Source organism: Pantherophis guttatus, chromosome 7 (assembly GCF_059756535.1).
Source record: "Pantherophis guttatus breed Tessera chromosome 7, ASM5975653v1, whole genome shotgun sequence".
NCBI classification, from domain to species: Eukaryota; Metazoa; Chordata; class Lepidosauria; order Squamata; family Colubridae; genus Pantherophis; species Pantherophis guttatus.
In genome coordinates this window covers 47,531,244-47,555,454 of record NC_142069.1, presented here as the reverse complement: position 1 = coordinate 47,555,454, position 24,211 = coordinate 47,531,244, and the positions used below count along the sequence as shown (strand labels likewise).

The 24,211-nt window shown below is 43.3% G+C and overlaps 1 protein-coding gene across 3 annotated transcripts in view; it reads left to right on the top strand.

Annotated features, from left to right (window-relative positions):
• SLC35E3 (solute carrier family 35 member E3) overlaps nt 1–24,211 on the top strand; it is a 43,438-nt gene that overhangs the window by 5,909 nt on the left and 13,318 nt on the right. Inside the window, exons 4-5 of one of the 3 annotated variants that reach the window (XM_087874118.1) lie at nt 782–916; nt 15,360–15,523. In XM_087874118.1, the coding sequence (XP_087730244.1) occupies nt 782–916; nt 15,360–15,392 (168 nt within the window). In that variant the 3' untranslated portion in view covers nt 15,393–15,523. Of the gene's footprint in view, nt 1–781; nt 917–1,923; nt 5,049–15,359; nt 15,524–24,211 lie in introns of those variants that run through there. The other 2 variants (XM_034402851.3, XM_034402852.3) reach the window with 2 other exon arrangements.

Sequence of the window (24,211 nt, the reverse complement as noted above, 5' to 3'; positions counted from 1 at the left end):
GTCTGAAGGCAGACAATGAAGTAATCTTGCTGAAATCAAACAAGCCAGTCTTGAGTGATTCATTTACATTGTCTTGGTTAGAGAGGTTGGCTTGGGGTATTCCTTGGTTCTTCTCTTGCCCTGAATTTTGATTATTTTTGACTCTTTGCCAGCTTCATAATAAAAGTTTTGGGAGCATAACTTTTAATTCGTGCTTTTATTATATATCACTCCATGCATGATGTAATCAAAAGGCATAGTTTATAAATTCAGTAAATGATAAATAATTCAAAATACACTGATGATGCCTCTCTAAATGGTGACAAAATATTTGCAACCAAATTGCCAAGCTCGGAGCTCTAACCAACAGCCTAACCACCAAGCCAAGCTACTAATATTCAAACACATTTCAGTGATAAATAAAACTGCTTAGGAGATGGTACTTGAGATATTGCTGGAAATAGGTATTGTGAAATGTAAATCTAATAAACCCTTTTTATATAGTTTGTTAACTTTATGCTCCATATTTCAGCTTGCAATTAAATGTTCAAAGAAAAATGCTTCCAGATTTTTAACATTTATCAAAGGGAATAATAATTCAAAGTAGAAAAAGCTAAGGATAAGAAATCAGATCCAATTGTGTTTATAAACACAGGCTGTAGTTCTTACTGTGAATGTAAAATGTTCAGAAAGGCAATGAACAGGATACCATTTGCAACCATCTGTCACTTTATAGAGGATATTGTCTATTAAAAATCATTTGCAGTGATTTGTAAGTGCTTTTTTTTTTTCTAATTCACAGTCTATGGTGCTGGTCTCTGGAATAATAGCATTTATGGTGAACTTGTCTATTTATTGGATTATTGGGAATACTTCACCAGTGACGTATCCTTACTGTATTACACTGGTAATAAACTGTACAAATCAGAAACATCAGGTTAGTCAAAAATAAAATCTTTTAGGTAAAATTTTCAGAAACTGTAGAATCATATTGTATTGGACTTAAACACTATGTTTTAGGATCTTTCAACAAGTCTGTTTGCATCGTTTTATGAGAGAATAACTCATCTCCAATTTTTGGATTTACTTTCTATAGTAGCAGTAAAATAATGATGAATCTTTTATTGAAAAAATATATAAAATGAACACAGGCAGTCCTCGACTTACAACAGTTCGTTTAGTGACTGTTCAAAGTTACTGTGAAAAAGTGACTTATGATCATTTTTCATACTTATGATCATTGCAGCATCCCCATAATCATATGATCAAAATTTCTCAATTCTCAGCAATGTCTCGGGGTGATGTGAACCCCTTATGTAACTTTCTGCCAAGCAAAGCCAGTTGGGAAACCAGAGTCACTTAATAACCATGTTACTAACTTAACAGCTGCAGTGGATTCACTTAACAACTATGGCAGGAGAGGTTGTATAAACCTTACTTAACAACATAAATTTTGGACTCGAAATTGTGGTCATTAAGTCAAGGACTACCTGTATTGTTAACAGTGAGAGAAGTTTTCCTTAAAGCCAAAAATGAATTAACAAATACAAGAGAAAACCTCGCTTTCAGTTTTAGGCAATTTTAAGAACCATTGTACACAATAAGGAACTATGGACATGAGCCTAGCAAAAGTATACACTAGCAGTAACAAAAATATTATTTAAGCTCAGGAGAAGAGGAAAACTTAAATGAAACTGACTCCACTTTTAACTTGCTTGAAAATAAGAAAGAGGAAGGAAAATGCTATTGGGCTTTCAAGATTCTATTACTATAACCTGTATTAATGAAGCAGAGTTCCAGTTATTCTTGAGGGATGTGACCTAGCTTACATTTACAAGAGTAGGACTTAAGAAGCCAAACCTGGCATAGGATTTAGTGTTTGTTTATTTTGGATTAATTATTGAATTTGGATTAATTATGATGTTCCTTAACACGGTTATATAGATACAATATGTTTGGACACTTCAAATTCTGCATCACCCTCATGGGAGGATATCTCTTATTTAAGGATCCTTTATCAATTAATCAAGGCCTTGGAATTACATGCACATTGTTTGGCATTCTAGCTTACACACACTTCAAACTTAGTGAGCAAGATGGGAACAAAAGCAAGCTGGTTCAACGTCCGTAAATTAAGTATTTTTATTGGTAACAAATGAATTGCTTTAATATGCACTGATTCCAAAAGCAATGCATTGTCTATGGAGGAATCTAAAATTGTCCATCTCCCAGCAGAGCAGGTATTCTCTCTCCTATAGCTGCCATGCACTGCCTCCTCCTACTCTGCCCAGTTGGTGTATGGAGTGGATTACATTGAGGGGGGGGGTCACAGGACTCAGTAGAAAGAAAAACACAGTAAAGAAGACTGGTAGATGATTGGTGTCTGTTCATGTTGACATACCCAGATTCTCTCTCTCTCTGTGTGTGTGTGTGTGTGTGTGTGTGTGTGTGTGTGTGTGTGTATACACATGTATGTATGCACAATTTGTTTCTTTAAAGGGCTGTTTGTAATTACAGTGCAATCATTGTGAACTGTCCTATTTATACCAAATGGACTCATTCAGACAGATACAGTGTTTTTTGCTAGAAAATCATGTCCTTATGATTATGTCAGTATTAAAAGAGACTCCTATGTTGTAATCAAGTGAACATTGAAGTTTCTTGATCTGGTAAATACTGAGAAACCAAATTGTTTTTTCTGGATTTTTAATTTCTAATAGTCACATGCATTGTTATATTTTTTCTGCATATTTTAAATTTTAATGTATATTTAATTATAATTAACATTCACAGTTGAGCAAAATACTGGTACTCCAAAATTATTAAGACTGAGAATTTTATAAGTTGTTAAGTTTTCTAAGTTTATAAGTATTACCTAACTCGGTGCAGGCTGGCTCCTGTAGTTTGAAAGTGTTTTCTTTTTACTTTGTTCAAGATTCAGTAATTTATACAAGAGGTTTCTTTTCTAATTATTTTGGCCAGTGCAGATGTAGTGTTACTTGCAACTTGATTTGTAAACTTTCTTGCAACTCGTATATATTTCTGCTATGATTTAAACATATTTAAGACAGAACTTCCAAAGCATTATGGAGATTTTTTAAAATCAACATCATCCCCTTAACCCCTAGTTAAGAATAAATTCTCACTGAATATTAACTTGGATGTAAAGATAACCATGGTTATACCAAGATAGGGTATTAATCAGCCTCACCCAAATGTATCCTTATGTTTTAAACTGTAGTTATATCAACTTGAAATTATTGATTAGTTCAATTTAGTTGGATTATGATTAGCTATGGCTTTGTCATGTTACCAGATTCTATGCTATCAGCACTGTATAGAATACTTCTGTACTCTTGACCATAATAGAGACTGCTTATTATGGTTGGAAGTCATAACAGCAGTTAAAGGAAGTGACTCACTTACAACCCCTTCATCCTTGCTTTCCCAGATGTGGTTGTTCAATAGATCATGATGTCCCTCGGGGTGGCAGGGGAGGCTCTGGAAGGCCTAGTACAGGTCCTCCCCCCCCCGCCCCCCCCAAGACATCCTGAACTCTGTTTCCTCCTCTCAGCGTCTCTGCAGGCCTTGGGCCTGCTTCCCACCCACCAAGTGCCACACCTTCCTCCCTACTTCATGTCACCATCACACACTTTTCAAAGATCTCTGATCTTAGGTTAGGGAAAGAGGACAGGCTGCTTCCAGGATGGCACTGCGTGGCCCAGCAACAGAGCAGCCTGCTGTGCTTCCCAAGTTCTGCAGTATTCCATCACGTTCTGCAGGGCTACTTACCTCGTAAAAGGTAAGTAAGGAGGAGGATATAGGGCCCGGCAGGATGGGAAGCAGGCCCTTGACCAGCAGAAATCCAAGGAAGGAAATGAGGGTTGGAAACAGGCAGGGGGATACTACAAGGTCTCTGCGACCAGCCCTAAGGGCAAAGTACTGTAATGGAACAGCAGAAGTTTAACAAAAAGGTAACAATGCTATAATAAAAGTGTAGTCTGGGACAATCTTGTTGTTATTGCTTTATATATTGAAACGTGTTATGTTCTATTTTTGAGAGCCAGTCTCATCTACAGGTAGTCCTTGACTTACAACCACTCATTTAATGACCGTTTGAAGTTACAACAACAGTGAAAAAAATGACTTTATAACAGTTGCACTGTCCTGGGGTCACTGTTTGTAAACTTCCCAGCTGGCGGCCAACAAGCAAAATTATTGCGAGAAACTGGGTTCACTTAACAACCATGTGATTCACTTAACAGCTACAATGATTCGCTTAGCAACTGTGGCTAAGAGAGTCATAAAAAGGGGAAAACTCACTTAACAACTGTCTTGTTTAGCAATGGAAATTTTGGGCTCAGTTGTGGTCATAAGTCAAGAACTATGTAGTGGTTAAGGCCTGAGGCTAGAAACCACAAGACTAATATCCCTGGTTTTGCCTTAGGCATGAAGGTCAGCTGGGTGACTTTGGAACTCATTCTCCCTTGTTGTGGGGAAAATGGAGACAGGAGAATTAGGTATGTTTGCTGCCTTGAATGTGTGTGTGTGTGTGCGCGTGTGTGCGGGGGTATATATAAATCTTTAAAAATGTATTAGGGAAAAGACTTTTCTAAGGAAAGGAACAGAAGTCACTTTCCTAATGAATCTTTAATTTTAAAATAGTTATCTGAATATTCCAAATATTAACTGTAGTTCTAATTGAAAGTACCCAGTACAGAATTGATCAACTGTAATAATTTACTGTTTGGCCAAATTCTAGAAGGGAATGCAAAATGTGAGATGAACTGGACCAATATATTTACACTATGATTCAAGATCCGTAGCTGGTTTTATGTACTCATTAAACTTATTGTCTGATTAATGTACTTTTTGGAATCCAAAGCTGCAAAAATTATTAAAACCTCACCATACTATACACTAATGTAATGACTTCTAAATTTCTGAAAATGCAAGCATAGTCTGTATTTTGCACTTTTGATTCATTTGTACTGTTTGTTACAGGAAGATGTAGTTGTTTCTTAATTGTATACATTTATGTTAGAAATTAACCTTATAGGCTTATATTACTTTTGTGAGTGTATATAAAAATCAGTCTGAATCAATTTGCTTGTCCATTGAAGGTCATGCTGGATCAGTCCTAGTCCAGCACCTTAATCTCTTACTGACTCTATTGGGCATGTTTGTCTGTATTACCTCCTTGTGTACATACATCTATTCGCCCCCTGGCAATTTCTATTTTTACAAAGAACAAACATAAAAGCAGATGGGGAACAGTGTCTTTGCTCTTCTGTTACAAATAGATACTTAGCTCCAGTAAAAGATTTAGGTTTGTTTTTATCCCATCTTTATTGTTTCTATAAATAACTGAAGCTGATAAATATAACTAATACTCTTTCCTTCTCCTATTTTTCCCACAACAAATCTATGAGGAAAGTTGGGCTGAGAATGGGCGTTGTACTTACCTGATACGCCCCTTCTCTCCTTGCTGTCACGGCAGTCAGGCGTGGGTAGTTGACAGGTAGCTGCCCAATAGGACCGAGTCCACTGGAAAAGCAAAGTCCCGCCTCTTCCTCTTAGCTCCAGTTTTGAGGCGAAGGTATCCAGCGGACTGAAGTGTCTATCGGAAAAAAATACAAGAGAGGTGAAAGGACACCCTCTCCCGAGAAACCCCAGGAACCCCGACCGGGTGGGGCTGACTGCCGTGACAGCAAGGAGAGAAGGGGCGTATCAGGTAAGTACAACGCCCATTCTCCTCCCAGGCTGTCACGGCAGTCAGGCGTGGGACATACCAAAGCCACATGTCCTACAGGGAGGGAGTAGGTCGGACCCTCTGAAGCACTCGACGGCCGAAAGCTGCATCTGCCGAAGCATAGGTGTCCACCCGATAATGACGGATGAAGGGGGTAACCGACGACCAGGTTGCGGCCTTGCAAATCTCCTCCCAAGGGGCCTGGGTAGCCCAGGCAGCCGACGTGGCAGCGCTCCTAGTAGAGTGAGCGGTGATTTTCCGGGGCACCAGCAAGGACTGGACATCGTAAGCTGTGGAAATAGTGGCCCTCAGCCAACGTCCAACAGTTGTCGAAGAGACTTTAGATCCCATGGACGACGGTTGAAAGGAGACGAAGAGTGCCTCCGTTCGGCAGAAGGATTGAGTACGCGATAAATAGACTTTAAGAGCTCTCCGGACGTCCAGTGTGTGCCAAAGTCTTTCCAGGTGATGCTGAGGGGAAGGGCAAAAATTAGGGAGGACGAGCTCCTGAGACCTGTGAAATGTGGAGTTGACTTTGGGTAGGAAGGCAGGGTCCAGACGGAGGACTACCCTGTCCTTGTGGAAGAGACAAAGGTCAGAGCGAGATGACAGTGAAGCCAGCTCTGATATACGACGGGCGGAAGTGATTGCCACTAGAAAGGAGACCGTGAAGGACAACATCTTGAGGCTGGTCTCACGGAGAGGCTCGAAGGGAGGCTTGGTCAGGGCCACAAGTACCTTGTTGAGGTCCCAGGTAGGAAACCTGTGGATGACGGGGGGGCGCAAGTTTGTGGCGCGCAGAAAACTCCGGATCAGGGGCTCCTTCGAAAGGGGGGTTGAAGACCGGAGTTGTAGAACAGATGATAAGGCAGCAACTTGGCGACGGAGGGTATTAGGAGCCAGGCCGGAGACGAAGCCGTCATGCAGGAAATCTAACAGATGTTCAATTGAAATATCCGACGGATCTAGGCCCCTTGAGGAGCACCAGCGGAGAAAGGACTTCCACGTCGAATCATAAATGCGCAAGGTGGCCGGTCGGCGAGCAGCTAGTATGATCGCAGCAGCAGCTGGGGAGACCCTAGAGGCAGTTAGACTGCGCCGCTCAAGGACCAAACGGTCAACTGGAAGGCCTGAGGTTCCGGATGAGACAGATTGCCCTGTTGCAGCTCGACAAGCTCGTCTGGGATGCGCCACGGTGGTGCCACTGACAGGGCTACTAGGTCCGCAAACCAGGGTCTGCGGGGCCAGGATGGAGCCAGAAGGAGAAGCTCGGCCTTTTCTAGGAGGAGTTTCCGAACCACCTTGGCTATCAGGGGCAGGGGAGGAAACGTGTACAGCCGGACTCCCCGCGGCCAAGGACTGCGTAGTGCGTCCACCGCTTCCACTCCCGGAGCTGGGAAGCGGGAGAAGAAACGAGGAAGGAGGTGATTGGCGCTGGAAGTGAACAAGTCGACATGCAGAGGGCCGAAGCAATCCATGAGGAGCTGGAAGAGCCGTGGGGAGATGCTCCACTCGGTGTGGTCCAGGTGGTTCCGGCTGAGAGCATCCGCTCGGATGTTGTCCCTCCCGGCGATGTAATCGGCCCGCAGAGAGCGCAAATGGGCCTCGGCCCAGAGACCTAGACGAAGAGTCTCCCTCATCAATAGCATGGAACGAGTGCCGCCCATCCGATTTATGTGGGCCTTCGTTGACATATTGTCCATCAGGACCAATACATCCTGACCGACGACATGGGATTTGAAGTGGAGGAGAGCCAGGTAAACCGCTCGCAGCTCCAGAATGTTGATGCTGAGAGACTGCTTCTGTAGGGACTAGAGACCTTGAGCCGAGAGAGGGCCGAGATGAGCCCCCCAACCGAGGAGACTCGCGTCGGTAGTCACTATCGTCCGTTGGGGCTCGAGGAATTTGCTCCCTAGAGAAATGGACGGCGAGGTCCACCAGCGAAGGGACTCGATGACTGCTTGAGGAAGCCGAACAGGCCGAGAGGTGGGAGCAGAAGCCAACCGTTGAAAAGGGAGAAGCAGCCATTGGAGTGCCCTGCTGTGGAGACGAGACCAGGGGACGATACCGTAAGACGAAACCATTTTGCCAAGCAAAGTTGACAAGTCAGCAATGGAGGCAGACCTACTAAGTCGGACATGGGAGGCCAGAGAGGACAGGCTCAGAATGCGGTCTGGGGAGAGGGAAACCTCCCCCGTGTTAGTGTCAATAATCGCCCCCAGATGTTGAATCTTAGTGGAAGGAACCAAATGGCTTTTTGACCAATTAATGGAGAAGCCATGGGACTGTAAAATCTGAATGGTCCTATTCAAATCTGAGTGAGCCAGATCTGGAGAGCGGGAGAGGATAAGAATATTGTCCAAATAAAACATAGCTCTAATAGGGATGGACGAAACATGGGCCATAAGGGCAGCCATGATTTTGGAGAAAACACGGGGAGCTGAGGCCAATCCAAAGGGTAGGGACGTATACTGAAAGTGCCTCCCATTGTAACAGAAGCGAAGAAATTTGCGGTGACCAGGCCGAATCGGAATATGGAGGTAGGCCTCCGTCAAATCAATGGAAGTCATGTAATCCCCCTGGCGAACACCCAGGAGGATGGTCTGGAGGGAATGCATCTTAAACCGGCGGTAGACTAAGTGCCGGTTTAAGGATTTTAAATCAAGAATGGCCCTCCAGCCCCCGAGGCCTTGGGGACGAGAAAAAGGCGAGAATAAAAACCTTGACCTTCCTGGGATGGAGGGACAGGTTGGATAGCCCTGATCTCTAAAATGTGAAGGATGGCAGAGTCCATCCGGTCACGCTTCACAGGATCCCAGGAAAGGGGACAACTAAGGAAGAATTTGGGGGGGGTGGAACGAAATTCTAGTGAAAGGCCAAAATGAATGGTGGACTTAACCCAGGCGTCAGATACCGTAACATCCCAGCAATTAAAGAAATGGGATAAACGACCCCCTATAGCCATAGGAGCAGAGGGTTCAGCGGGACCTTCTAAAGGGGCGGCCTCTGCCTCCACGAAAGGGCCGTTTGAAAGGGAACCGGGAGCCGGGCCTGACCTGAAGATCCGCCGGAGCCTGGTTTCTGGAAGCGAAGGAGCGCTGTGGGCGTTGAGTGGACGAGGAGGAGTCCTGTGGCCGGAAGGATGAGGGACGAAAGGAGGTGTATGGACAGCTATCAGGACGACGGTTGAGAGCGGGTAAAACCTTGCGGTGGTCTCTTGTTTCCACTAGCAGAGGATCAAGTTGAGCGCCGAAGAGCTTGTCCCCGGCAAAGGGTGAGGAGGCCAAGCGCCATTTGCTGCGGATGTCCGCTTGCCAATTACGGAGCCACAGTAGACGGCGACCAGTGATAGAAGAGCCGATGGCCTTGGCAGAAAACCGGGCGGCATTCAGCGTGGCGTCCGCTGAAAATTCTACTGCAGCCAAAATCTTGTTTAGATCTTGGTGGGAGCGGTGGTCTGAAGGTGGTAAGCGGGCCTGCAGCTGACGCAGCCAGAGGATGGTAGCTCTGTTAAAGAAGGAAGCTGCGGAGGCAGCTTGTACTGACTAGGCCGAGGCCTGATGACCCTTGATGTATGTCCTTTCTGCTTTCTTTTCCTCAGGCCGTAGACAATCCTCTGGAGGACCTGCAAGGGGAGATGGGGAGGAGAGAGCCAGCACTGGAGCATCCACCGAAGGGACCTGCAAAAGCTGGGAAAAGTCCGGGGCTATATTATAAAACCTTTTGTCCAAATTGTTTGGAACTGGGCCAGAACTTGGAAGGGACCATTGACGCGTAAGGACATCTGAAAACAACTTGGGCGCTGGGACCACTTCTTTATGAACAGCAGGCTCCTGAAAGAGTACTGAGGCTGGGTCAGTGGAGGAGGAGGAATCCGCCCCCGAGGAGGATGAGGTGCCAAGGTGAGTGACCTTCTGAGCCTTGAACAGTAAGGATTTGAATAATTGAGGGCGAAAAAGACCAATGAAGGCGGGTTGATCGGGCTCCAACCCTTCATCATCTGACAATTCATTGTCCATGACCTGGCCCTCCTCAGAAAGGGAGTCTCAGCTTTCTAAATCTACATTCGCACCAGCTTCTATGACCTCATCGACCGGAGACTGGTAATGCTGATCCCTATAAGATAGGCCTGTCCCGGCATGGTCGGAAATTACAGAAGAAGGCCTCTGCTGGAGTCCCTGTGCAATGCCATGGCGAATGGCAGTGGAAATCAAACCCGCCAGCTCAGGAGTAATACTGTGAAGCGGAAGAGATGGAACATTGGCCAAAGGCGCTTCAGGCGCTAAGTGAAGATCCTGATCATGCTGAGGAGAAACGGAGTCCTCTTGGGCCAGAGGAAAAACTGATTCCACTTCAGGATCAAAGAGGCCTTCCCCTTGTACAGAGTTATCAGGGGACAGGGCCTGGAGAGGCCGTGGGGGAACCACAGCAGCTTGAACAGCGCCAGAATCTACAGGGGAACGGCCCAGTGCTTTTTGGAAGGCCTTCTCAATGGCCCTGTGACGTCTCTCCTCCTCCCTCGATTGCTTGTGGGGAGGGGGGGCAGCAACCTTTGGGGCCTTCGAGGGGTTTCCCCTTGATGTGCCCTCTCCCGGGTCTTCCTGAGCAGGGCGTTTTCCTCTCGATGAGGCCTGGCGGGAATGGCGCGATTTAGGGGCGTCCGCCATTTTGAATAAAGAGCCCTGATTAAGGCCTGAGCCCGGCTGAAATGGTGCCTTAACCACTATATCAAACTGGCTCCTATGAACCTGAAATTCAAATTGGCATTTCACAGTATGCTTTCAAAAGTATTCATTTTGGAAGGGAGTTCACTTTTATTTCAAAAATACATTTGATCATTATATTAGAATAAAGACATTACAGTGTTTTGGGGTTTGCTTTTTGCTTTGTTTTCTTATAAAATATGCTATAAAATAGAACTTTTAATGTATTATCTGTACATTTTTTGCCCATTTCACTTTAGGAAGCTGTGATAATGAGCAAAAAACTGAATCTATCTCCTCCAATAAAATGTCTCTGAAGTGTCATGAAGAATATAAATCTAATATGCTTTCAGAAATTTGGCCGGTATATTTTATAAGCTGCCTTAAGTGGATCATTTTTTTAAAGGGGAGCATTTGTCCAGATGCACAAAAGTAATAGCATAGAACATGCCCTCAATTTCATTTGCTGTTCTAAAAGTATTTGATATCTTCAAAACCAAATTTATTCAGTAAATCATCCTTGTACTTTCTCTCAGTATTATGAAAGCTCGACTATTTTATATAATGATTGGATCTTAGCTATTATTCAGACTGAAGAATACTTTAAATGCAACATTTGATAGCTATAGTTATTTTTCAAAACAGCCTGCTAGAGGTAATGTTCAAAACAACATGTCCAGTACAGTGTCATTGTATATTACAAAGCAATTTTGTGTTCTGCAGAGTATTTTCTGAAATGTAAATACAATTTTAAAATTTCAAGTCCTTGCATCCTATGTCTTGAAGAGAGTAACAATAATTTAGAGTATCTTTATCCATCCAAGCTCAATATATTCTTTCCTCAAGTCTTTTAGAGAGCAAAATGGTAACTCCACATCTCATTCAGCTGTAACATTTATTGCATTTGTAAAATAATCATAGATGAGGAATTTGTAGGTCTCTACATGCTACTGGATTCCACCACTTGTTAGACTTACAGGGTTTTAAGAATAACTGGAGCTATAATCCACTAATATCTAGAGACTTAATAATTTTTAATCCGCTTATTAATATACTGTAATTATAATACACAAAAAACGTACAAAGTATTAGTAGAATGGTGTAGATGGCAGTCTGCACTGTGTGGGAGTCTTTTTATTGTCAGAAATAGAATATATCATCATAAAATATATTTATGACTTTGTATAAAACAGAATGGCAATGTTTTTTAATGCAAGATAATTGTTTTTTATGAATAAAGTAGTTCTTTATTAGTCTTGCCTCTGAACTCTTCTTTGCTTTTTTTAGAAAACTGAAACAGTTTCACCTGTTTAATATCTAGAATATCTCCCCCTAATATGCAGCAGATTAAGTTATATATTTTTAATACTCTTTATTTTTCAAAATACTTCAATGGAATACTGTTATGCTGAAAAAAAGGTCATATTTAAGGAAAACATGATTGTGTTGATACAAATATTCCTGCAATTGTCCACTTTCATAATTATGTCTGACCCTTACATATATAATTATATATTTAATATTACTGTTCAAGGCAGTGGTTACTAAAAGTAATTTTACTGACCAAATATTAGGATGATGAAAATAATATTTTAAATGAAAAGAATGGGTGTGTCTTCCCTTACAGTAGCTTTCAATGATGGGCCATTTCCCTTAATACTAGCACCATTGGGAGTTTTCTTCCTGGATAGTCAAAAGATACCAACTTTTGAAACCATCTACAAGTACGTGAGTTCCTCAAAGAGCTCATCCTTCCCTAGCCAAAATCTACCTCTACTTCTTCAGTTTTAAATCTCTCCATTTTAACTAATCGTACTGGTCCAAATTAAACATTTTACATGGGAGATGGCATTCCTGATATCTCAATAACCTCTATAAGGAAGAAGGTGGGAAACCAAGTTTACTCTTGTGGGCCACTGATGTATGTTCTGTCCAGACCATGTTATCTTCGTAAGAAACTTCTGTTTCAGAACCAAGTTAAACTCGACAGTTCACAGATGGATTTCTACCTAAATCATTCCCAAGCTTTGTTGTTACTGATTAGCCCAATAGGCCATATCAAAATACAAAAGGAAACATTCAGAAGAAAACATAAAATGTGACACAATAGAACTTGTAAAAGTGAAGTTACAACAAATAAAAAGGGATAAATAAGGAATGCAATATCATGTTTGAGTCACCCCTACAATTTATTCCGATCAGACCCACATATGTAGATCTCAGTTGGATTATTTTATTCAGATAAAGGACTGAAATCAATCCCATATCAGAGAGCATATTTGATAAAAAGTGGACATGCACTGGATTTTCAGGTTATATTTAACACATGCTTGCTTCTGTCATTAGATACTTTCTTTACCTCCTATAAACTTTGAATGCAGGGGGAAAGTGTTCTATGATTAGTTGTTGGGTCATGGCTGGTATACATTACTGGTGGGAAATAGACCTCATAGGAATTACTGTCAACTCAGTAAGGAGAATGGAAGATTTGACAGCTATAGGTAGTATTCCTATCTGATATCTATAGGACTGTAAATTACACTTCTGTAAAACTTAAGACACACTTTATCCTTAAGAACCCTAAAAAAATTTAGCTCCAAATCCCACACAAAGATTGTTTCTCAGTATTCTACATAAAACCTATCAAAGATGTCCCAGTTTAATTTGTCAGAGTATATCAGTTATATAATTATAGATTGCTACTTTGTAGAATATAAGCATAGGGTTTACTCTAGGAAAGGCAAGCAAAAAGATCCTGAATAAATAACAAAATGCCATTCCTCCACAGTTTAGTTTGGTCTATGAGAGCCAGTTTGGTCTAGTGCCATGACAGCAAACCTATGGCATGCGTGCCAGAGATGGCACACAGCCTTTTTTGTGGGCATACACTGCTACACCTCAAGACATTGGCCCAACATGGCTGTTGCTGACACCAACCTCGCTAACACTAGGGCTGGCAGGGTGGGACTGGGATCCGGGATCTGGGTACGATAGAAAGGGGGACAGACCCGCAGCTGAGGAGTGAGCACGAACTGCGGCGGCTTCCTTCTCACACAACCCCCTGGCCAGCTGTTGCAGGGCCAGGAAGACACGCACAAGCAGGGATATTCTCTTCAAGCAAGCGGCCGGGCTCAGCCAAAGTGCAGCAAAGGTGCATGGGTTGACAGCTGATGGACAAACGTCTTTGGCGAGGGCTCTTTGGCTTTTTCTGAGCCTGATCCCCAGGGTGGGTGTGCGAGGTTTGGCAGGGCCAGCCCCCTTTTCCCACTGCCCTGAGCTTCTTTACTCATTCAGTTGAGCAGTGCCGCTGGTGGCGTTGAAGTGTGAAGGGCCTGGCCCTGCAGTGCTTCCTCGCTCAGTTGAAGGCTTCATTCAGCCTTCAAACAGTAAAGCTGGCCATGGAATTGGAAGTGGCTGGGTGCAGGAGCCAACGCCATCCGTGGTCCTGGTATGCTGCTCGCTTGCATGTCCCAGCCTTACTTTTTGAAAGCTGAATGAAGCCTTCAATTGAGGAAGGAAGCACTGCAGGGCCAGGCCCTTCACACTCACATCCATCCTGCCAGAGTTTGCTGCACCGGGGCAGGAATGAGACCCTGTCCCGTGGAGCCCGCTGCTGCTTAAGCCAGCAGCTTAAATGCCCCAACTGAAGCTGGAGTTTGCCGCACTATAGAAGAAATGAGAGGCTCTGCTGTCCCACAGGGCCTGCCACTTCTTGAGTGGGAAAGACGAAGAGAAAAAGGGCTGCTCAGTTGGCTTTCCCCCCCCTCCCTGTTGCCAGGAGCTTGCGTGCCCTGACTAAAGCAAGTATCACACGCTCTCTCATACACACATACACAAACACAGAATTTGTGTGCCCCCCTCCTCTCTCTCTCTGTCTTGCTGCAGCAACAGTTACGGAGCTTTAGACCCAATTGGATTGTTCTCTTGCTCGCTCGCTCTCTCTGTCTCACCTAACCCCCCTCCCACCGGAAGAATGAAATATTTTGCAAAATATTAAAAAGGGAAGATAAAATAATTCCCTAAAGGAGAAACAGAAAAACCTTAAGGGAGGCAGAAACCAGCCCCAGTTTCCCTGCCCCAGGCAGAAACTGAGGAGGCTTGCTTTTAGAAATGCAGATCTGGTAATCCATTCAGAAAGACTGGCTCAAGACAGCAACAAATAAAAGTTTGACAAAATTAGGTCAGACAAGCACCTAGGATTTGCATTTCCCCTTTTGCCTATAGAGCCATTCATGATCGCATAGGAATTTGACAACAATCAATAGAATATTAAAGGACATGTTCTTGCACAAGAACAGGATGCTAAAATACTAAAGAAGGTATGCCCAAAGAAGGTATAAAACCCACCCACTCTCAGCTGCATTTTGTCAGCTGCCCAGAATCACATGTGGTTGGTGATTCTGCTTCATCAATAAAGAGAACCTTTCTTTCCAATCAGCCTCCAGTGTCCATTTTGTTTCCAGTGCCTTTCTCCAGATGGATTTTTGTAGGAAGTTAGCACCCACCCCTTTCCTGGAAGAGTGAAATATTTTAGGAAATATGAAAAAGGCAGAATATTATATTTCCCTGGATGAGAAATATGAGAAGCATATTTTACAGACAAAGCAGCTCCCACCTTCCTGCCCCCCACCCTTTGTCAATGGGCCATTAAGGCCTGGGCCAGTCTATTCTACATAACAAAGATCTGCCTCCTTCAGGCAGAGCCATAGTAGGAATTGCCAAAGATAGGATTAGCCCTCTACACAATAGCAGCAGAAACTCACCACATGTGACCTGGGAAGCACATGTGACCATCAGCCAGCAAGGCCCCCACCCCCTGGGAGTCTGACAACCAATCAGGATACTCTTTCGGGGCCCCAAGAAATGCAGAGCCAGAGAGAGCATAAAAACCTGAGGATTTACTGTATCTGCCCTTTTCTGTTCAGGAACTCAAGCCATGTGATCCTGTCCACCATTAAACCATCTTTCCAAGCAGTCTCCATGTTTCCAGTGTCTGTTTTCCCCACTTGGAGCAGAACCTAGAAGGATGTTTCTTCCAACAGTGCTTACAATTTTCCAGATCTCATCATATAACAATTATTCTTTACTTGAACAGAAGATAAATATTTAAACATCTCATCAAAATTTCATTTCATATATGCTATCTCATCTCCATACTTTTTTGTCAAACCATTGATAAAATATCTCCCATATCAAATAATATTGTTTATCTTCCTGTTCTCTTATTTCAAATGTCAATCTACTCATTTCAGCACAATCCAACATTTTCTTAATAATTTCTTCATCAGTAATTATTTTCTCTCCTTTTCAGTTTTTGGCAAATATAATTCTGGCTGCTGTTAAAATGTTCACAATTAAGTATTGTAATTCTTTATTAAATGTTTGTGGTAAAATCCCTAATAAAAATATATCTGGTTTAAAGTCAATATGTCTCTTTGTCATTTTTTCTAACTACGTATGTATCTTAGTCCAAAATCTCCTTGCTTCCACGCATGTCCACCACATATGGTAATAAGATCCTGGAGTTTGATGACACTTCCAACATTTCTCTGATTTATTCTTGAACATTCTGGCTATCCTCGTCAGGGGTAAATGCCACCTGTAAAACATCTTATACAAATTCTCTTTATATGCTGTCGACATTGTCATTTTATAGTTATGTGACCACAATTTTTGCCATTTCTCTAAATCAATACTATAACCAAAATTTTTCCCCTATGCTATCATTGATTCTTTAACTTGTTCTTCTTCCAATTTTACTTCAAGTAAATATCCATATAGCTTTTTAATTACATGGTCATCAGAACCCATTAATATCTTGTCTAAACCAGTCAAAACACTATAAATACCTTCTTGTTTGAAATCTTCTCGATATCTGGAAAGTATTTGCATGTATGAGAACCAATCCATCTTAATTCCCTGGTCTTCTAAATCTTACTTCAATTTAAGTTCACCCTTTTCATCCAATAATTCACTATATCTAACAATTTGTTCCCCACTAAATATCACTGGATAAGAAAAAGCTTCAATTGTAGATACCCAGACTGGAATCTTCAAATAATGGTATTTTTTAATCCTCTCCCACATCAAAAACAGAGCTTCATGTATCTGATGTCTTCTAAAATGCCCCTGAATTTTAGTTCTTTTATACCATAAGAAAGCATGCCATCCCATCAACAAATCATGTCCCTCCAAATTTAATAATCTAGTGTTTTTCAATGTTACCCATTCTTTAATCCACATTAAACAAACCGCTTGATAGTATAATTCAAAATTCGGTAAACCAAAACCACCCCTCATCTTAGCATCTTGTAACAGTTTGAGTTTTATCCTTGCCTTTTTTCTCTGCCAAAAATATTTCAAAACCATTTTATTTAAATCTGCAAATAATTCCTTACCCAGCTTTATAGGAATTGTCTGAAAAAGATATAAGAGTCTAGGTAAAATATTCATCTTAATAGTTGCAATTCTATCAATCAAAGATAAATTTCCCCGTTTCACCAAATCTTGTCCTATCTGTTGCTTATTGTAATTATTTTCTTTAAGAGAACTGCATCTTGTTGTTAGTTGAATCCCCAAGTACTTTACCTTATTTGTGACCTGCATCTTTGAAATCTCTCTCAGTTCTTCTTTTTGTTTGTTTATATATGTTTTCTCAGGTTTTCGCGGGTGTTTGTATGTAGGTCTTTGGTTATTCGGGTCTTCTCCCACGTAAAATTGGAAGTGTCTTGGCGACGTTTCGACGAAGTCTCATTCGTCATCTTCAGGCTGGTGTTCTCGGCTTCGTGCTTCCAGGAGCAATGTGAGATCGCAGCTGTCTCTTCCTTTTAACTGCTAGTGGAGGTGTGAGCTGATTGGGTGGGAACTTGGCTGTGTTCTGATTGGGTGGAGGTGTGTTCTGATTGGTTAGGGGCTTGGCTGTGCTCTGATTGGCTGGGGTTGTGTTCTGTTTGGGTGGGGGCTTAATATATATATATGTAGGTCTTTGGTTATTCGGGTCTTCTCCCACGTAAAATTGGAAGTGTCTTGGCGACGTTTCGACGAAGTCTCATTCGTCATCTTCAGACTGGTGTTCTCGGTTTCGTGCTTCCAGGAGCAATGTGAGATCGCAGCTGTCTCTTCCTTTTAACTGCTAGTGGGGGTGTGAGCTGATTGGGTGGGAACTTGGCTGTGTTCTGATTGGGTGGAGGTGTGTTCTGATTGGTTAGGGGCTTGGCTGTGCTGTGATTGGATGGGGGGTTGGTTGTGCTGTGATTGGTTGGGGGGGTGTTCTGTTTGGGTGGGGGCTTGGTTGTGCTCAGCTTAGTCTGAGTTGCAGGGGGATTTGAGCTGGTGAGCTGCGTTGTTGTTGTTTGGCTTCGTGTTTGTGGCCGTGCGAGCTCTTCATGGTGGGTGTCAGTCTGCTTCATGTATGGATTGGAGGGGTTTAAAGTGGCTAATGATGCAGCTGCGGTTTGGCTTCTGGTCCTTGGTCGTGGCTCATTATCAGTGTGGGTTTGAGTCTGCTTTCTGCGTGGATGTGTGGTGATGACATCCTGTGTGGCTCTCGTGAGTGTGGGTCTGGTGTCATTCGTCGTGTTAGGGACTCGTTTGTCAATAAGGGCGGGTTTCCAAATGGCTGGTAGGCGGGAGGTATCGTCCCGTTTGTTCATGCTGTGTGGGCGTTTTTCTATCTCGATGGCTTCTCTGATTATTCTGTTGTTAAAGTGTTCAGTTTTGGCGATAGTTCTGGTCTTTTTAAAGTCAATATCATGTCCTGTGGCTTTAAGGTGTTGGACCAGGGAAGAAGTTGGTTCCTCTTTTCTGACTGAGTTCTTGTGTTCTTCTATGCGTGCACTTATTCGTCTGTTGGTTTGTCCGATGTATGTGGTGGGGCAGGCGGTGCATGGGATTTCATATACTCCTTGATTTTCTAACTCAATTTTGTCTTTGGGGTTCCTTAGGATGGTGGATATTTTTCGGTTTGTGCAGAATGCTGTCTTGATGTTATGTTTGTGGAGGATTTTGCTTATTCTGTCTGTGGTGCCTTTTATGTATGGGAGGAGGGCTTTGCCGTTTTCTTGTTCTCTGTCTTGGATTTTAGTGGGGGTTTCTTTTTGGATTAGGTTGGTGACCTTATTTCTTTGGAATCCATTGGATGTTAGTACGTTAGTGAGAGTGTGTAGTTCGGTTTTTAGGTGTTGTTCGTCAGCTAAGCGTTTTGTTCTGGAAATGAGTGTCTTGGCTACAGAGTTGATCTGGGCAGGGTGGTGGTGTGAGAGTGCGTGCAGATAGCGGTTTGTGTGTGTTTTCTTCTGGTAGATGGTGTGTCCTAGGGAGCCATTGGATTTTCTGTAGACTAAGACATCCAGGAAGGGAAGTTGGTTGTTCGCTTCTGTTTCCATGGTGAACTGTATTTTGGGGTATAGACTGTTGAGGTGTGTGAGGAAGTTGTCCAGTTTTTCTTTCCCATGTAGCCAGATTATGAAGGTGTCATCCACATATCTGAGCCAGAGTTTGGGTTTGTGATCAGATTTTTCTAGAGCTTGGGTTTCAAAGTATTCCATATAGAGGTTGGCAATGACAGGTGAGAGGGGTGATCCCATGGGTGCTCCTTCTGTTTGTTTGTATTTCTGTCCATTATAGATGAAGTATGTGTTGGATAGGCAGTGGTTGGTCAGATCTAAGATGTGCTTGGGAGGGTTATATTTGTTTTGGATAACTGTCAAGGCTTCTTTGATTGGTACTTGGGTGAATATATATATATATATATATAAATATATAATCATATAATCACTATATGTAAAACAAAATGGAGTATGTATTGTTTCTAAAGTGTTTAGCATAAAATGCATGTAAACAGAAAAACTGTAAACTTTTTAAAAATAAATTATAGGTAATAAGCTAAATGTCAAACCACAAAAGTGCCAGCTGTAACCGCAAGCAGGGAATAAGAGGAGCAATATAGCTTAAGTAGGTTACAACTGTGAAGGAACAGGAAAAGTGAAGGGGGGAAATAGAATGAGCAGTTCAACAGGATGCAATGCTAAAAAACAAAGAGCAAAGGGGTGTTTGGGGAGCCTTTGGGGACAGAAACAAGCTGCATGTTTTAAACAGGCAAAGGGGAGGGGGAGGAAATGGGTTTGTGCAAGGGGATAAAAGGGCTAACATGTACCATGACACATGTCCATTTTCTGTGCACCCGTGTTTGCAAATACGTTAATAAAGTTCTTTGATACTTTCAAGTTATTGTCTCAGGTAATTCCATATGCGAACGTGAACTGTTTATCACAGTCTTGGGGGCTTGTCTGGGATAAAAATGGCACTAGGATCCAAGGAGGCATCAGGATTAGGTGAGGAAGACATGTTTCGTTGAGTTCAGCGGTCCTCCGGAACTCTGGGGTCGCTGTTACCTTTGCCCGTGGTATCCTGTGAGTGACAGAGATGAGACTTTCAAGCAGCAAAGGCAACAAATTCTCTAAGAGGTGGACACCTAGACAATCCTATAATTGAACTGGGCAAACTCCGTGCATGGACCAGGGTAAGAACCAGAGGGCTTTTAAGTTTTACCCTGGCAGTTGGAAAATTTCTCTGTGTCTGTGAGACCTGATTGATGATTGTATAAGACGTACTTGAAGTACGAAGTGAGATGAAGTCCGGATCTGCAGTTCTGTTATCTCGCGAGAGAAGCAAGTGTTTAGATTAAAATCAGAGAAAGTGTGGTGTCTAACATGGGAAACAGAGGGAATAAACCAGACAAAAGCAAAAAGGGAACCGAGTTCCCAGTCCATTCAAACATTCCTCCAGAAAGTCCTTTACAGCAGGGGTCCCCAACCTTTTGGACCTCAGGGACCAAGTTCATAATTTTAAATCCCACGGACCACTAATACGAATCCAGCGCACTGCTTGCTGAAGCACCTGGACTCGCAGTGATGGGATGGGGTCCTTCAGGCACTCTCCCTCCTCTCTCTTTCTCTCTCTCTCCCCCCTCTCCCACTGTTTCTCTCTCATTCTCACTCATTCTCTCTGATTCTCTCTTTCATTCTCTCTTTCTCAGCTCTCTCCCCCTTTCTCTCATCTCTTTCTCTCTCTCCCACTCATTCTCTCTGATTCTCTCTCTTTCATTCTCTGTCTCTTTCTCTGTCTTTTTCTCTCATTCTGATTCTCTCGATTCTCTGTCTCTTTCTCTTTCTCTTATTCTCTCTCTTTCATTTTGTCTCTTTCTCTCTTTCATTCTCTGTCTCTTGCTCTCTGTCTGATTCTGATTCTCCCTCATTCTCTCTCTCTCATTCTAATTCTCTCTCTCCTACTTTCTCTCATTCTCTCTCTCTCTCTCTCTCTCTCATTCTCATTCGGTCTCCCCTTTTTTCTCTCATCTCTCTCCCGCTTTCTTTCTTTCTCTCTCTCACTCTTTCTCATTTTCTCTCTTTCATTCTCTCTCTCTCTTTCATTCTCTCTTTCATTCTCTCTCTCTCTCATTCTCTTTCTCCCTCTCATCTCATGGGCCAGCCAGTGTCTTGGGGCTGAGAGGAAGTCAAGCGTCTCCCCGAGAAACCAAAGTGCGTGGAGCACCAACAAGGGCTGGAAGAAACTGCCACGAGATCCAGCAAGGGACGAAGCTTCGCTCCTGCTCTGGAATATGGAGCAAATTTCCATCCCCGCCCTTCCCTTCTCAGGCCAGGCGAGGAGTGACTGGGAAGGGAGGGCAATGGGTGGGGACAGACACTGCTGGGTTCAGCTGACAGGAAGCTACAGCAGGGGGAAGAAACAGCCCTGGGTTGCTGCCACCCGTTGCTTTGGCCCACCAGCACCTCCAGCCCCCCCTTGCACCATTACCTCATTCTGGCTGGCGAAGGCTGCACTGCAAAGTTGCAAGTTGCACGAACCTCCCTCTACAGCAGAGATTTACAGCCCCACCATGCCTGGCCAGTCCCATATTCCAGAGTTCTAGTCACAGAACTGGCCATTGCTCATCCTGGAGCAGCTCCTCCACCTGGGTGCACCACGGATCACCAAAATTTTCTCACGGACCACCAGTAGTCCACGGACCACCGGTTGGTGACTACTGCTTTAGAGGTAATGTTAAAAAACTGGAAATACAACAGCAGGACCAGAAATAAGGATAAGAGAAGAATGATACAATATTGCTACTTCGAGTGGCCAGTGTATCCCATTAAGGGGAGTGCAGTCTTCTGGCCAAAGTATAGCAGTTATGAAGACTGGCTGTCCCAAGCCTTAAATATATATGTTAATGGCAGAATGCATTCTTAGGAAGAGTCAGATTATGCGGCTTGCTGGATTCCTGGTAGCACATTTGTAGTGAGAGAGAATAAAGATAGTGACACAGAGGGAAACTATGTAACTTTAAAGAAGTGGGACCCCCTGGATCATCTGCCACCACCATATAATCCACAAGTACCCCTAGACATGATGGTAAATGCCGATGGACAAGACCAGGAATCTAACATGAGTCTTGGACAGGCAGAAGTCCAGCAACAGGACAGGATAATGGAAGCCTAGAGTGTGGAAAAACCTGTAAGGGACACTCAGGAGAAACTATATCCAAAGTTGCAGAGAGAGATTGAACAATGTGAGAAAGACCTAATCCAGTTCCCTATCCCTTCTGGAAGGGAAGATAGAGATTTCAGATAAAGGAAAGTGGTCACAGAGGACTCCATGTTCCCCTTAAGGGAAGTAGCTATTGCAGTGATGGCTAACCTTTTTGTCATCGCGTGCTGAAAGTGCAGGTGTGCATGATAGCGGGCATGCACGTGTGCCAGCACCCATAATGTAATGCACATGTGATACCCCTCCCTGCGTGCTATGGGTGTGCAACCATCCCCTATGCACACATGCACAACCCCCCGGGCTCCCCCTGCCCCCTAGGCATGTGCACAAGACCCTCCGTGCCTCATTTTGGGTCTAGCAGGCCTCCCTGCAGCCTCCTGGGATCAAAAACAGGTCATGGGGGGCCATCGCACACACACACACCCATACTCCCCCCTGCACATGTGTCTGTGACCCCCCCACCTCCCCTGCGCACATGTGCACAAGTCTCCTGTATGCACCCCGCACCCCACACATGTGCGGCAGAGACCTGAAAATCAGCTGGCTGGGGGGGGGGCGCATGAGCTGGAGCGACAGCTCTTATGCCCACAGAAAGGGGTCTGCGTGCCACCTGTGGTATGTGTGCCATAGGATCGCCATCACAGACCTATTGGATAAGATGGACATGGATTACCTTGCGTAATTTATGTGGAATCTCCACTTACCAGAACAATTAGACATTTTCCTAGGACCCAATATATATATAATTGGCATGAGTTACACTCTATTATGAATATCTTGTTCATTAGAGAAGAGAGAGTATTAATTTATTTATTTATTTATTTATAATTAGGAGGGCTGCCATGAGTTATTGGGATCGGAAACATCCTGCTGGTGGGGATATTAATAAACCTGCTGGAGAACAGAAGTTTCCTCTCTAGAAACCTAATTGGCAGAGTAACAATGAGCAGGATAGGAAACACATGGAAGACTTTAGAGAGATTACAATTGAAGGAATAAAGGAGGCTGTACCTAAGAACCAAAATTGGAGCAAAGCCTTCGAAATATACCAAGGCAAGGAAGAAACACCAACTGCATTCCTGCAGAGACTAAAAGATGATGAGAAAATACTCAGGCTGTCAGCCTTGGAAGCCATATTAGGCCGGAAGCTTCAATGCTGCCACCTCCTCATGTGTGGGAAAGTAGGAGGGGGGATTTAGGAGAGGGGAATTAGTAGACATAATAGCATTCTTCCTATCGGTCAAGGTCAGGGCGATCCAGCATCTGGAGGAGGAATGGTCAGGGGCTGGGTTGAGGGGGAATGGAGTTTGATTGGAGCATGTGATCGGTTGGGGAGAAAGGGGATGGTTTGGGGAGTTTTTAATTACTGAAGGAAAGCCTGGGCTTTTCAGATTCGGGATTTCCCAGATTTGCCAGTTTACCTATTCGAGTAAAGAGAACTGTGGAAAATGCCTGCTTCTGTGTCTTTACTGGGAGTTGGGGGTTTTCTGGAACGCTGACACAGGCATAGACCCAGACACTCACACAGGAGAAGGATTCCTGAAATTTAATAATAATAATAGTAATAATAATAATAATAATAATAATAATAATAATAATAATAATAATAATAATAATAATAATAATTTTATTTCTATACCGCCCTTCTCCCGAAGGACTCAGGGCGGTGTACAGCCAATTTAAAAACACAAGACACAACAATGATTAAAATTTAAAATAATAATTAAATAGATTTGGCCAGTTTAAAACCCCCAAAATTTAAAATACCCCAATTTAACTTTGTAACTAAGTCATGGCCTGACATATAGAAAAAGATACAGAAAACAGAAAGCCGGGCTGATAGGTCCATACCTGACCTTTTAAAAGAAGCTCAAAAAGTGTATGTGAGAAGGGAAGATGAGAAGCAGAAGCAGAAAGCAAAAATCATAGTTAATACAATGGAACAAGGAAAACAGAGAAAGAGGAGACCTCCCAAAGTGTAGGACAAGGAAGAGGATTCATTCTTACACAAAGTGTAAGGGGAAATGCAGCAAGAGGCAGAGGCATTCCATACACTTGGGGAATGGGTTGTGGTGGAGAATTCCCTAGACCAAGACCCAAACGTTATGCCTGTGGGCTGGAGGACACTTTAAAAGAGATTGTCCTACACTGAAGAAAGAGGATGAGGTCTACTCACTCATAGAACTAGAAGATTAGGGGCCGTTGACCTTAAAATCCCACCAAGAGCCCT